Source organism: Pleurodeles waltl, chromosome 8 (genome assembly GCF_031143425.1).
Source record: "Pleurodeles waltl isolate 20211129_DDA chromosome 8, aPleWal1.hap1.20221129, whole genome shotgun sequence".
NCBI lineage: Eukaryota > Metazoa > Chordata > Amphibia > Caudata > Salamandridae > Pleurodeles > Pleurodeles waltl.
The window spans coordinates 370,955,534-370,968,643 of NC_090447.1; the positions used below are offsets into that span (position 1 = coordinate 370,955,534).

At 38.2% G+C, this 13,110-nt stretch overlaps 1 protein-coding gene across 1 annotated transcript in view; it reads right to left on the reverse strand.

Moving 5' to 3' along the window:
* Nucleotides 1-13,110, reverse strand: part of MYO16 (myosin XVI) — a 2,485,855-nt gene that overhangs the window by 2,079,081 nt on the left and 393,664 nt on the right. Inside the window, exon 4 of the mRNA XM_069204246.1 lies at nucleotides 4,123-4,266. Coding sequence (XP_069060347.1) covers nucleotides 4,123-4,266 — 144 coding nt within the window. The remainder of the gene's footprint in view (nucleotides 1-4,122; nucleotides 4,267-13,110) is intronic.

The following is a 13,110-nucleotide window of genomic DNA, read 5'->3' on the forward strand; positions in this document are numbered from 1 at the left end:
ATTTTTGCTTAATGCATGTATATAATGTATAAAAGAATAACAAAGACATCAAATGGTGAATGATTTTCTCTCTCTCTCTCTATATATATATATATATATACAGAGAGAGAGATATATATGTGATGTCCATGAAGAGCCAACCTGCGGTAAACGAGGGATGTTTTATCCTTCTGTATTTCAAGTAAGAAAAACTTGAGTTGCTGGGCAAAGTGGAAAGCATTATTTCTCTGGGCTTTTTGTGAACTTGGCATTATGCAATGACTCGTACCCACTAAAGGGGGGACCTCTACTGAAGAACATTAAAGTACAGGCACTGTGTTTGAAATAACAAGTATAACACAGAGAGTGATGGCAGTACCGTGATGACAAGGTTTGAAGTGGGAAGTGAGAGTCAGTCATTCCACCTAAAGCATGGAATAATCTATTTAAAGACTGCTCAGGTGACTGTTTTTCTTTTCCTTTTGCGCAATCACATTGAGGAAGGCAAAGGTTGCTGAAACGCGTCTGTGGTGCAATAAATTGGATTGAAAGTACCCGTGAGTGCTCCATCCCTTCTTGTTTAAAAAAAAAAAAGAATATTTATATATATATAGAGAGAGAGATATAGATATATATATATAGATATATATAGGCACATATATATTTGGAAATAATATATGCAAATAAAGTGATATTCTTGGCAGAGTTCTATTTCAGTTCTGATTCCGATAAACAAGTCTTCATATATTCATTTATTTTTTTATAGTTAATAATACCAATTCGGTTTGGATAATCCCAGAATGAGTTTAATGAACTTGAACATCAATAGTGTGACTGTGTGATCTAATGTTCTCATGAATATTGTTTAAATTAATGATCAAAGTAACCCTATGTTAGTCTGTTTTAGTGAACATATCAAGAATATGTACTAAGCCAACAGTGATATGCTAAGTTAACACTTTTGCTGAGTAAACCTTTATTTCTTAATACTTTAAATTGCCCCGTTGAACTTTAATTTGCCATGATCACTTGTTTAATTTGTAAAAATATTTGAACGCATCCGTCACTTTTCCCACTAAGGGCACATTTAATTTAAAAACAAATACCAGCCTTTACACAAGCAATTTGGACAAAGCAAATCTGAAATGTAAGCGGGAACACTCTGCTGCAAAAGATAAAAAACGGATTACTGTTAATGACATTCTAGCTGCAGTTTCAAGATTAGTTCGTTAATGTGTTACTTCCCAGGAGATTGATTAAAAACTGTCTACAATATTTCAGCAAAAAAAAACACTGATGTTCTTGTCTAGCATGCACCTTTTGATATATTGCCATTTCCCGATATTTAGATTGATCTGTCTCAAATATAAACTGTAATTGGCCTGATTTTGTATACATATCAGCACGCAGGAGGAATATAGACTAATTCCCTGTTATAGACTTCTGTCCATACAGGATGGAAATGCCATTGAAATCTGTAATGTTGTGGGCCCTGGGCCCACTTACTGAATAAATGATGGACACAGATACATGGTTATGCTACTAGTAACTGGCCAAAGGTGCGACTTGGACAACGTACCCACTTGAGTGGCCGCCATACAACACGCAATGTTACTAGTGAATGCATATTATTATTATTATTAGTTAATGTGCATGCGTAGAGAAAACATTCTTAATACATCATATTAATGATTTCATGCTATGTTTTTGTTTTAATTGCAAAGTTTGGGCCTAGTTTTCAAAACCTCATGTCGAGCTGCATTGTTTAATGAATGTTCGAAAGTGTTTTGTAAGCCTAGAGAATTAATGCTTTCTCTGTTCACACTGTGCTGACCGAACGATTTGTAAATGTCTTTAACTTTCTCATGAAAGCTGCTTGTAGAATTATGCTGTACTAGAAACCATAATATTGTAAACTTGATGCGTGAGACAGACATTTTCTCAGGAGCTGACAATGGATGCACTGACTGGAGTATGGATTGCAAGAAAAGAGCTACCTGATGAGCCTGACGATGGGAACAGAAGAGGAGCCAATCATCAACGTGTGAAAGACTGTTTAGTTATATCTTAGATATGGGTTTCAGTTTTAGTTTAGCTAAACAGTTCATGATGACTTTAATTTCTAACTTTAACTTTATTCTTTAGTTTGTTAATGGTGGATGCTGATCCCTTACTAATTGTTTCCTAAATGGACCCGATAACTTAGAGCCCACCGTGGCTGAGCTATTCCCTTTCACTGTCCTGTTGCTGAAGCTGAACCAACGGATGTCCAACTGATGAAGAGAATCGCAGCTCGCTGATCCATTGAGGAGAGCTATAAAAAAATGCAATCATTTTTGCTGTAGATTTTGTTCCTTAGTTTGTATGTATCAACTGCTATTTCAATAGAGCCCTGGTTAGGTGTTTTCCAAATGAACTTTTGACTAATTTACTTTGGCATGAAGGCAAACATGGTTTTCTAATTGGAGGGTTAGTTATTAAGTCCAATGTTGACAAGCGTTATTATTCAAGGATTGATTTTATTCATCTGTTGAATCTAGATGTATGCTATTTCTGTTGCTCAGTTATTGTTCCTATTGATTTGTACCCTGACTCTTGAATGCTTAATTGCAAATGCATTAGTTAGTTTTAGATTATTTTTAAAATTTGGTCAGCCGGTGTTATTCATATATGTGTACTATTGGTATTGAGACTAATATATGTGATGTTAGCATTGTTAATATAGGTAAATAAACTTTTTAACTTGTATTAAAATGGTGTGGTTATTCATGGCCTCATGGGTCATGGTGAGTGAAGTTTACTGACTCAAGATTTCGGACAAATTGATTGTTGTATACGTTGTTGTCACTTGATTCGATTAGGAGCAACATTGGGAAAGGATGTTGAGATTTCTCTAAGCACAGTCAAAAGGTCCATCGAACCTCTAACGCGTCCCCTTATAAATAAATTACAAAAGACCAAATAAGTTCAGACTTGCTCACAGGGTCACCTGACCAGTGACACCTGTGATGGATGGGTGTGGGGTGAGTGTGGAAGCCAACCCTCAGGTAGTGCTTAGTGGAAACACATTATTATTACAGTAACACTAGACTGTGACCAGACAATCCCTACAAAATCCTTAACTATGTAGGGCCACATGTACAAAGCATTGTCACAATCACAAACAGGCCGATTCTGCGATTCGGACCTTTTGCGACTACAAAAATGCATTTTGGGAAGTACAAAGCCCAAATTGTGATTCAATAAGTTGTTACCGAATCGCAATTTGGGTTTTGCTATTCTGTATTAGGACAGGACTTGTTCAGGGCGTTGCTTCCTAATACCGAATCCGAAAGGTATGTACGAATGTTGTGCGACCAAAACAAGGTCACAAAACATTTACAAATTACCACCAATTTCGAATTGGTGGTAAGCCATTCACAAACGGGAAGGAGTCCCCACAAGACACCTTCCACTTTGTGAATGGTAGCAAACAAAAATTCAATGGACCACTGTCTGCTCTGAAAAAAATGAAAAGAAAACTTTTCATTTCTCTTTTTGAAATGCCTCCTGTTTTCATTTAAAGAAAATGGGCTGCATTTAAAAAAAAACTGCTTTACTGAAAAGCAGTCACAGAAATGGTGATCTGCTGTCCCTACCAGGCCACCATCCTTGTGAGTGCTGGCCCTTCCCAATGGGGCTGCAAATTGCGACCTACCTCATAAATATTGATGAGGTAGGTCATCTGCGACCCCATTGGGAATCATATGCAGTGTGCTTAACACTGCTCTACGTATTGTTTTGTGACTCACAACTTGCGATTCCCAAATGGATTGCAAATTGAGTCACAAAACAAAAGGTCATACATCTAGCCTGTCATATTCAATTCCAGAAATTGCATGCACTGTCTGAATTTCAAAGCAAAATTTGATTAACAACTGCCCTTGTCAAAAATTAGTCTGTCTGGGATTTTATTTACTTTTTGACTGCCTCCTATTTATATAGTTTTTCTGTTGTTTCAATATAATTCCTAGTTCTAAATACAGTTGACAATTTTACTTAAATTTGAAATTTGTCATTGTTAACTGTGCTATTCTTTGAGAAGTAGACACATACCATACCATTAGGTCCAACTTTGCTTAAAGCAATGTAATGCTTACTTACCAACAGCAGCAATAGGACGATGTCAGGGTTATCACATGCACAAGCCACATGCATTGGTGTCCAAAAGTCCTCATCCTGATGATTTACATTGATCCCTCTGTCAATTAGAATTTCAGCAGTAAACACATTGTCATAACGGGCACACTAAAAGACAAGAGAAGCAGAAGGATATGTCTCAAAGTAATCGTATGAACTGACAAAAAACATATCTGAGGCTTCTTTTTGTAACCTATTTTTGTTTACTTTTCTCTGTTTTATATTTTAATTACTACACACAAACTCATATGAGCCAAATATCCTTTGCCTGCCAATGTCTCACAAGAACAATTCAGACTGTATAATATAACATATTAGGAAAGAATACGGAAGATAATTTTCTAAGGAAAGAATATCATAAAATCAAGTTATTAAAGAATATAGACACTTAATCTATGGACAAAGCACAGGGCAAACTGTACCTGTAACCATTGCTACTCTGTGCCTAAGTTTTTTAGCAGCTGTATGTTGCAGTTTCAAGTGGTAACCTAAATAGACATAGATCATAACTCCATTAGGAAAAACACTAAACTAACCTGCCAGAGCAGAGAAGGAAGGGTATAGAGGACAAACTGTTTTAAGCTGCTGTTGTGAATTGAAGGGAGTGGGTAACAGCTCTCTTAATGTAACACATTTAATGAAGTCCTGACAGTAAAAGGAATGCTGTAGATTGGTAATCAGTAAATATTTTCACAATGAGTCCAGTATTCTGACAAAGAAGTAGCTTGTGAAGTTGCAATGGTAATTGTAGAGACTGATGGACCAGCCAGATACGTTGTATTTAAAGAAAAAGAAGGAAAACATCTACTATCTTGAAACAAATAGGTGCCATTGACTATTGATTTAAGTGTATACAAGCATGGTATGATCTACAGATGACGTAGACTTTGATGATTTAGCAGTACAAAGAGCCAAATGGGGGGAGACAGAAAAGCATGCATAGTGGAGTCCGGGAATGCTTATAGTTGGAGACAACAACAAAAAATATACATATATATATATATATATATATATATATATATATATATATATATTGCTTAACAGTTGTCCCAGAATACCAAGGCTTCCAATATGGCAGTCCGCACGTGGATCCGGAAGTCCAAATAAATGTAATAACATTTCCTCACATATCAAAGGAAAAGCTCGGACACCTTTCGAATTGCGTACACTCTTTACTCAAACGGTACTTCCTCATATATATATATATATATATACATATATATATATCAGCAGGAATTGCAAACGAGTATGGAAGAGGATGGATTAGTAGCCAGAATGTACAATTCCAATGAACATAAATGGGAGCTGAAGTAGCATGAGGAGGGAAATTAAGAAAGATATGAAGATTTGTCCTTTAGAGAAAAATGTTGTGATGAAATTGGTGATTTGTTGATTAATATTATAGAAAGACAAAGAGTACTTGTAAATCTAGGAATAGTAGTGGAGGTAGATAATCAGTATTTGCAAGTTTAAGACATTGGCCATTTTGATGACAGACTTTATTGTGTTAAGTAACAGTGGTATGAATTTAGATATTAGAGGGTTTGGTTGTTTTACCATTTTTGAAGATATACATGCATGATTTGTTTAAGGTTTTAAGGCATGAAAAGAAGGTAATTTGTGTTTGAAACTGGCGGGTTCCAGGAGTGACTGCTTGGAGGGCTTCAGAAGTGCAAACATCAAGATGAAGGCAGTAGTTAATTACGTCAAGAGTGTCAATAAGGGGCAGGTAATGCCATGTAGAATTTTTAGAGAGCTTCTACTAGACACAAATGATATTTGGAAACTGATATTTAATGGGCCATATTTTACTGCGTGTTGCCATGGGTTTCAGAACTGAATAACAGAAATTTAGACTTTTATATTATTGTGGAGGAAGAAGTCATTAAAAGGTAAAATAATTAGGGCCAACACTGTGCGCAGACAAATAAGGTGAAAGGCATTACCTTGTCATAGCATACAGTTTCCTACTTCCATCCTGGCTGCTGATCCACTATCTGGTCATTTACATAAAACGGAAGTTAAAGAGGTGGAAGAGTTGGGGCCTTAGCCTGAATAGAGCACTCAACATCATGTTGGTCGGATACTTCCTGCACTGCACTTCTGAGTTTAAAGTTACCAGGCTAACACAAAGGACAGATTTTGTCAAAATCTGATATTGGATACTGTGAATGTGGTGTAGAAGAAGAGGATACCGGAAACTAACTGTCATTGTGAACCTTGCAGGGACTGTTGCTCAGCTATTTTTCTCATGCCAGTGCCACTGTGGAATCTTTTATGTATGGAAATACAGCCCTCGGGTCAGTTTTCTTGAAATCTATGTTGTGAAGGCAATCTTTGGCATCACCACGCTCTGATATCATAATGCCACAAATGATTTGTTCTTCTTTTCTCTGTAGGTTCTGCTCATCTTTTTAAGATTCAGGAAATTGTATATGCCTTGTAACTTTTTCATCCTAAACTCTATGCTGCTTCATGATATGCAATATGTTGGACATTTTTCTCACAAGCCTCCCTGCACTCTTCTAAGAATCAGTTATTCTAGAACAACCATGGGCTGCTTCTGTTGTATTCTGTTAGATGTATTGCAATGGCACAAATACGTTTTCACCTTTCATTCAGCAAAAACAGAGGGCTAATTTAGGTTCTCTGCATTAGACACTACCTGAGTGCTACAATCTTTTGTATTCTGTCACAATATCATGAGAGAAGACTAACAATGCAAGAGTATCTTGACTTCTATGGGGAGTAAATAATGCCTGGCTCAATCATTTAGAAGATTATTTCTTAAGTTCAAACAGATGACATGGAATGTGGTTGTAGGTCTGATTCTTGTACATAAATGTGTTATTTTACTGTCTGTTACTTTTAAATGTGGCTGTTGGAATCAATATTATAAATGTAGGCCGAGCCAGGCCAAGTGCAGAAGGTCAACTGGGTAGTTACAGTGAGTCCTCTACAACTTGTTGTGTCCCTGTAGCTCAGAACAGGAGGTCAGTCAGCTGACCCCTTGAGTCACTGTAGCCTAGGAGAGAGGGAGCAGGTTCAGTCTTCCTTCTCAGCAAGCAGGGAAGGCTTCCAGAAGCAGGGCCCTCTTTTTCTGTAGTATGCAGAGGTACAGGAGTCTACTGAAGATTGGGTCTGATGGTCCCCTTTTTATACCTGGTGCTCACTTTGAAGTGCTAGAAGCTTCTGGGGTTTTGTCACCACAGAGGTGTCTGGAATTTGCTGTCTCCTTGCATTGGTCCCAGTCTGTCTTAGGGATAATAGGCTAGTGTGAGAATCTTTGTATGTGAGCTGGGCCAGTGACATTTATATCCAGGTGTGGTAGTTAACAGCTTCACCCCTCCCATTAAGCCAGAATGGCCCATCCTGCCAGCACCCAGACCATCTTTTGTGATGCTAACTGAGAGGAATACACAAAGGCCAACTGCCTGCTACACCTAGTCACCTAACCCCAGAACATGCTACAGGCACCGAATGGTTAGGACCAGAAAATGACAATTTTGTGAAAGTGGTATTTTCAGAACTGTGACTTAAAAATAACTTTAGCATTAAAGAGGGTTTTAAATACAATTCCTCGGACACCAAACATGACTTTCCTACTTGCTCCCGCATAAACGTTATCACTTATTAAATGTCAGAATGTAACCTAATGTTCTCCTATGGGAGAGGTCAGTATTATGATAGAGAAAAACACATTTAGGTGTTTTTTACCACCAGGACATGTAAAACTGTACATGTCACTTTTTTTTATTATAATGCACCCAGCCGTATGGGCTGTTTAGGGTCTAAACTAGAAGTGACGTATGTATTAAAAGGAAGGTTTAGGCATGGCAAAAGGTTTCTTTTGTCAAAATACCAGTTTAAAACTGCACATACAGGCTGCAATTGCAGACCTGGAACATGTTTAAAAAGTCTGCTTACATGGATGACACAATCAGTGCTTCAGGCCCACTAGTAAGAAATAATTTATAGGTCCTGGTGTCTGTAGACCACTTTACTAGGGATGTACAAGTCAAATAAATGTGCCATGTGGAAGTAAGCCAATTCCACCATGTTTAAAGGGGAGAGCACAAGTGGTAAAATGCACAGAGTACTAAAAGCTAGCAAAAACAGGTTCTCAAAACAGGAGGGTTAAGGGAAACATTCCGACCGTCTAGAAAGTCCAACAGTACCCATCTATTTATGTATATGCACCTTGCAGCTAATGGATCTGGGAGTTTACTTATTCATCTGATTAAGGGCTTCTTTCTGTGGTTTACCAAAGATCAAAGGGCTGAATCCAAAACACCGTTTTCTTTATATTTTCATTTTTTGATTCAATGTGCTCACATGTCTATGTTTTGGAAAGCAGCCCACTTCAGGGCTAATTGTCATCTCCTGCTCATTGTTCTAAGGCTTCCACTTACCACTGAGTACCACATTTAACCAAATGGGACCTTTACACATAGGAAATACCTTCTTTTGGAACTTTGGGAAGGGAATGCACACGGAATCTGGGGTCTGTTTGCTTCCTTTTATTCAGGAATTTTCCATTTATTACTTAATTGACTAAAATGAGCTTTATACTTTATTTAGTTTTAGTAAAAGTGCTCAGTTCAAAGGATATGGCCACCACCTGCTGAATGTCACACAAATTGAAAAAAATGAACTTGTGCTCAATCTCTAATAACAGGTCACAAAGCAGTCAGGTTTAAATCAAAGGCAAGTGTAACATATTAGCACTAAACAGTAGAAAAAGTCACACAACACACAATAAATCTGCGTAACTAATTGTGAAATGAAGATAATTTTTTCTGGGTAAAATAAGAAAAACAAACAAAAATGTAACAAAGAGAAGTAGAGATATGATTTTTTAAATAAATAAACTGAAAAAGAGCCAAGAAAAATAGAGCGCCGGATGTAAGCCAATAGTCAATGTAAATCGGGAACAAGATGCAATTTCAGGCAGAACCTGGTGGAGCATAGGTCGAGTACACCAAGTGGATAGTCCCAGTGAAAATCTGGAAGTCAAAAAGTTTGTAAACTTTTCTCAGTCCTACTAAAGAAAGGCACTTTGTACTTTCTAGAAGAAATTTCATTGAAATGTATTTGAATCCCAAGCACACAATGGGACTTTGCCACATAGGGGTCATCGGAGGATGTACTTCACACCACACACTCCATTTAGGAAAAAATGTACCAGTAATGGACTGTAAAATATATAATGACCACCCATACCCTGGGAGAAACCTCCCAGCATGTGGAGGCCATTATCTTTTTTTAATTTTGCAAAAGCAAACTCCAGCTATGGAAGTTTTTTTAAAAAGCAAAAATACCTTTGAGAATTTTGCCGGCCAGGTGGCCATCATGTCTGACCATATCGCCTGTCCAACCTTCCCTACATAGACAAGAACCACCATGATAGCAGTTCCTGTCAATGTTTAGATTTGTCCACATGGCTGGGGAATAACTCTAAATTTGGTGGGTGTGGGCCCATCAGGATGGCAGAGGTATTATTCTCCACCATCATCACTAAGTTAATTTCATCCCCCAAACACTAAATCAGACCCTTAGTTTTTCTTCCTTCCATCATGAGATTTTGATGGAGCCTCTCATTCATACTGTGTTGGTGACATCATAAGGGCGCCAATGCAATTGTTTCTATTTTGATAAGATCACCCTAAATATCTGATGACACTACGTCAGTGGGATACAACATTTCTATTTCTGGCCTTGTCTTTTAGAAAGTATTGTTTTCAGGTTTTTTTTAGTATGAGTTCTTTAACTGAAGTGAATCAGAATTAATAATTCCAGAATGCTCTTACTTGCTCCAGAAAAAAGGGTGTTCTGATAACATGGAGCCTTTTGGTAATCCTATAGCTGGCTCTTGTATATTTCCATGGCTTTGTGAGTAAGAGCATGTACATAGCTGTAGAAGAGTAAACAGCTTCAACTGGTCTTCCAAAGGCTCTGATCATCTATATCATTAGCAATATCTACAGGAAAACATAAAGGAGTAAGTGCATTTGGGGAGCATGGAACAGCTCCATAAAGGGCCTCCCAAGACACTGTGTCTTGGCTCTTGGTGCAATGGAGTGGTATTCTGTGTCATGTCTGTCAAAAACAACTAGGTAACATTCAAACATTTGGAACGTTTAGACTTATAAGTAGGGGTGGGCATTACATGTATAATTTGCTGGAGCCTAATTATACATAGGTACAGCAAAATTATGCAAATTTACACAAGCAGCGTAACCGAGCATTTAGAGCTGGTTTCTTCGCACAAAATGCATCCTTGCATCCAAAATGGCAACAAGGATGCAATTTGCACTAGTAAAACGGAGCCAAATGCAATAGAACAGGAACATCAACAGACAGCATGTGCTTGCACTGGGTAAGTTCATTGTGCCTGTGCTCCTCTGGTAGGATTCTTGCCCAAGATTACTCTTATTTATGCAAATGGGTATCATTGTGTACTTTTTCTAAAATTGTGCATTCCAAGAGTAATGTGGAATTGTTCACTCTTTATTTGCAGTTCTACCTGGTGGTAAATACCTGTTGAAATGTGCATAAGGCATAATAACAAAGCATTGAAGCTGTTTAGATACCAGCCTGGCAAATAGTGAAGTTCCTCTGCTGTTTGCACAGCTACTGCTCTATTGTACACACTGTCTGCTACAGAGCAATCTACTAGGTGAATACTGAAAGTTATTTTCGATTTGCAAGGCCACTGCCCAAATATATTTTCTGCTATTTAGCCCTCAACCAGGTAAAAATGATTTCTTTTTGCTATTTGCCAGGCTACCATTGAAATGGTATATAATATTTGCTATTTAATTAGCATCCAGGAGAAGAATTAATTTGTTTTTCTACATGCATGACTGCTAGCCAAACTGTAAGTAATGTCTGCCTTTTTGCCACCAGACGGGAAATGAGTTAAGTTCTTTGCTGTTTGCTTGACTGCTGGCCAAATAGTACATAACATCTGCTAATTAGCCAGTGGCCAGGTAAAGTGTGATGTTTCCTTGTTGTTTGCGCAGCTGCTGGCCAAACAATGCAGAAGGTCTATTATTTAGCCAGCAACTTGGTAAACAGTGAAGTTTTTCTGCTATTTGTATGGATGCTGGTCAGAGAGTGCAGAATCACTATTATGTGTCCAGCTGCTGTGTAAATCAGAAACATTTATCTGCTACTTTCAAGCCAGACACCCAAAGAGTGTATAACTTCTACTTTTTCGGCAGTCGCCAAGTAAATAGCAGAGAAAATTCACTATGTACCCAGTACCTGGCTAAATAGCTGTTACTACATGTTTCACTTTTGCAGTGTTCCTACCAAGCACAATTGAACAATCTAGGAAGAATGAAAGGCTTAATCAGCGTTTTTCGACATCAATTGGGCTGCAGGGATGGTCATATCCTACATAACTCACCTACCGTCACCACAAAGTCTGGGATCCTGGGTATAAGTAAGGGAAGCAGGTACAATCTGGAACAATCACGAAAATAAAGGGGATCAGAGGTGACCTGTACTCGTGAAAAACAAGGCTCATATGCAGAGACTGCCTAAGAGAGTATTAGACAGCAAGGAGCCAAAAAGAGTCCAAAACTATAGATGCTTTACAGTGGACAAGCAGTGAAGAAATCATAGAACTCAGACTGTGTAGGAGTGTAGCTGAAATAGAAACAAAATACTGGCATAGAGAGACACAGATCTACATGTATGGCCAGAGGCTGGTCGGAGCAGATGCATACAGAGTACTGCAGAGGAACAGCAGTGACTCACACAGGACCAATTATGTGCATTATTCCCCATCATGTTAAGAACCACCCGTGTCAGGGTCCTAACACTCCCACAATATCCTTCCTCTCTTCACTACTACAGTAGTCGTGAAGTTCATCTAATCTACAGTGAAACTTGAGTTGTTATCTGGCAACAGGTTGACTAGTAAAGAATGCCAGATATTTAATCAACAACAGCACAAACTGGAAGGTGTCTTCACGAAATGTAATTAAACTCTGCTATTTTGTCAGTGGCTGAGTAAATAGTGAAGGTTCTTTGCTGTGTTACATGATCCTTGCTATTTAGTCGGTAGCTGGGTAAAAAGTGGCAACAGGCTTACTAGTTCAGAATGTCTTGTTATTTAACAATTTAATGAACAACAGCATAAATTGTAATGTGTCTTCACCAAATGTTATTTAATATCTGCTATTTTCTCAATGGCTGGGTATAAAGTGAATCTTCTTTGCTGTGCGCAGGGCTGCTGGGCAAATATTACATGATCCCTGCTATTTAGTTGGTGGCCGGGTAAACAGGGAATTTTCTTTGCTGTTTGAACTGTTGCTGGACAAATAGTGCATGATCTCTGCTCTCTAGTATATAGCAATGTAAATAGTGAAACATCTTTGCTGGTTGCATGGCAGCTGGACAAATAGTGCATGATGTCTGCCATTCCCTTGGTTTCAGGTTAAACAGTGACGCTTCTTTGCTGTTTGCACAGCTGTGAGCAAATAGTACATAATCTCTGCATTTAGTAGGAGGCCAGGAAAATTGTGAAGTTACTTGGCTCTTTGCCCTCCTGCTGGTGAAATAATCCATGATCTCCACTATTTCAGTCGGTAGCCAGACAACAAAGAAAGACTCTTTGGTATTTGCATGGTTGCTGACCAAATAGTGCATAATCACTGCTATCTAGCCAGCAGCATAAATAGTACATGATTTCTGCTTTCTAGTCGGCGGACTCGTAAACAGTAAAGCTTTTTTTCTGTTTGAACAGGTGCCAGACAAATAGTACATGATCTCTGCTATCTAGAAGAGTGCAAGGTAAATAGTGAAGTTTCTTTGCTATCTGCATGGCAGCCAGCCAAATTGTACATAATGCCTGAAATCCAGTCAGTGGCCAGGCGAATAGTGAGGTTCCTTTGTTGTTTGCACAGTCACCAGCCAAATAATATATAGGCTCTGCTGTTT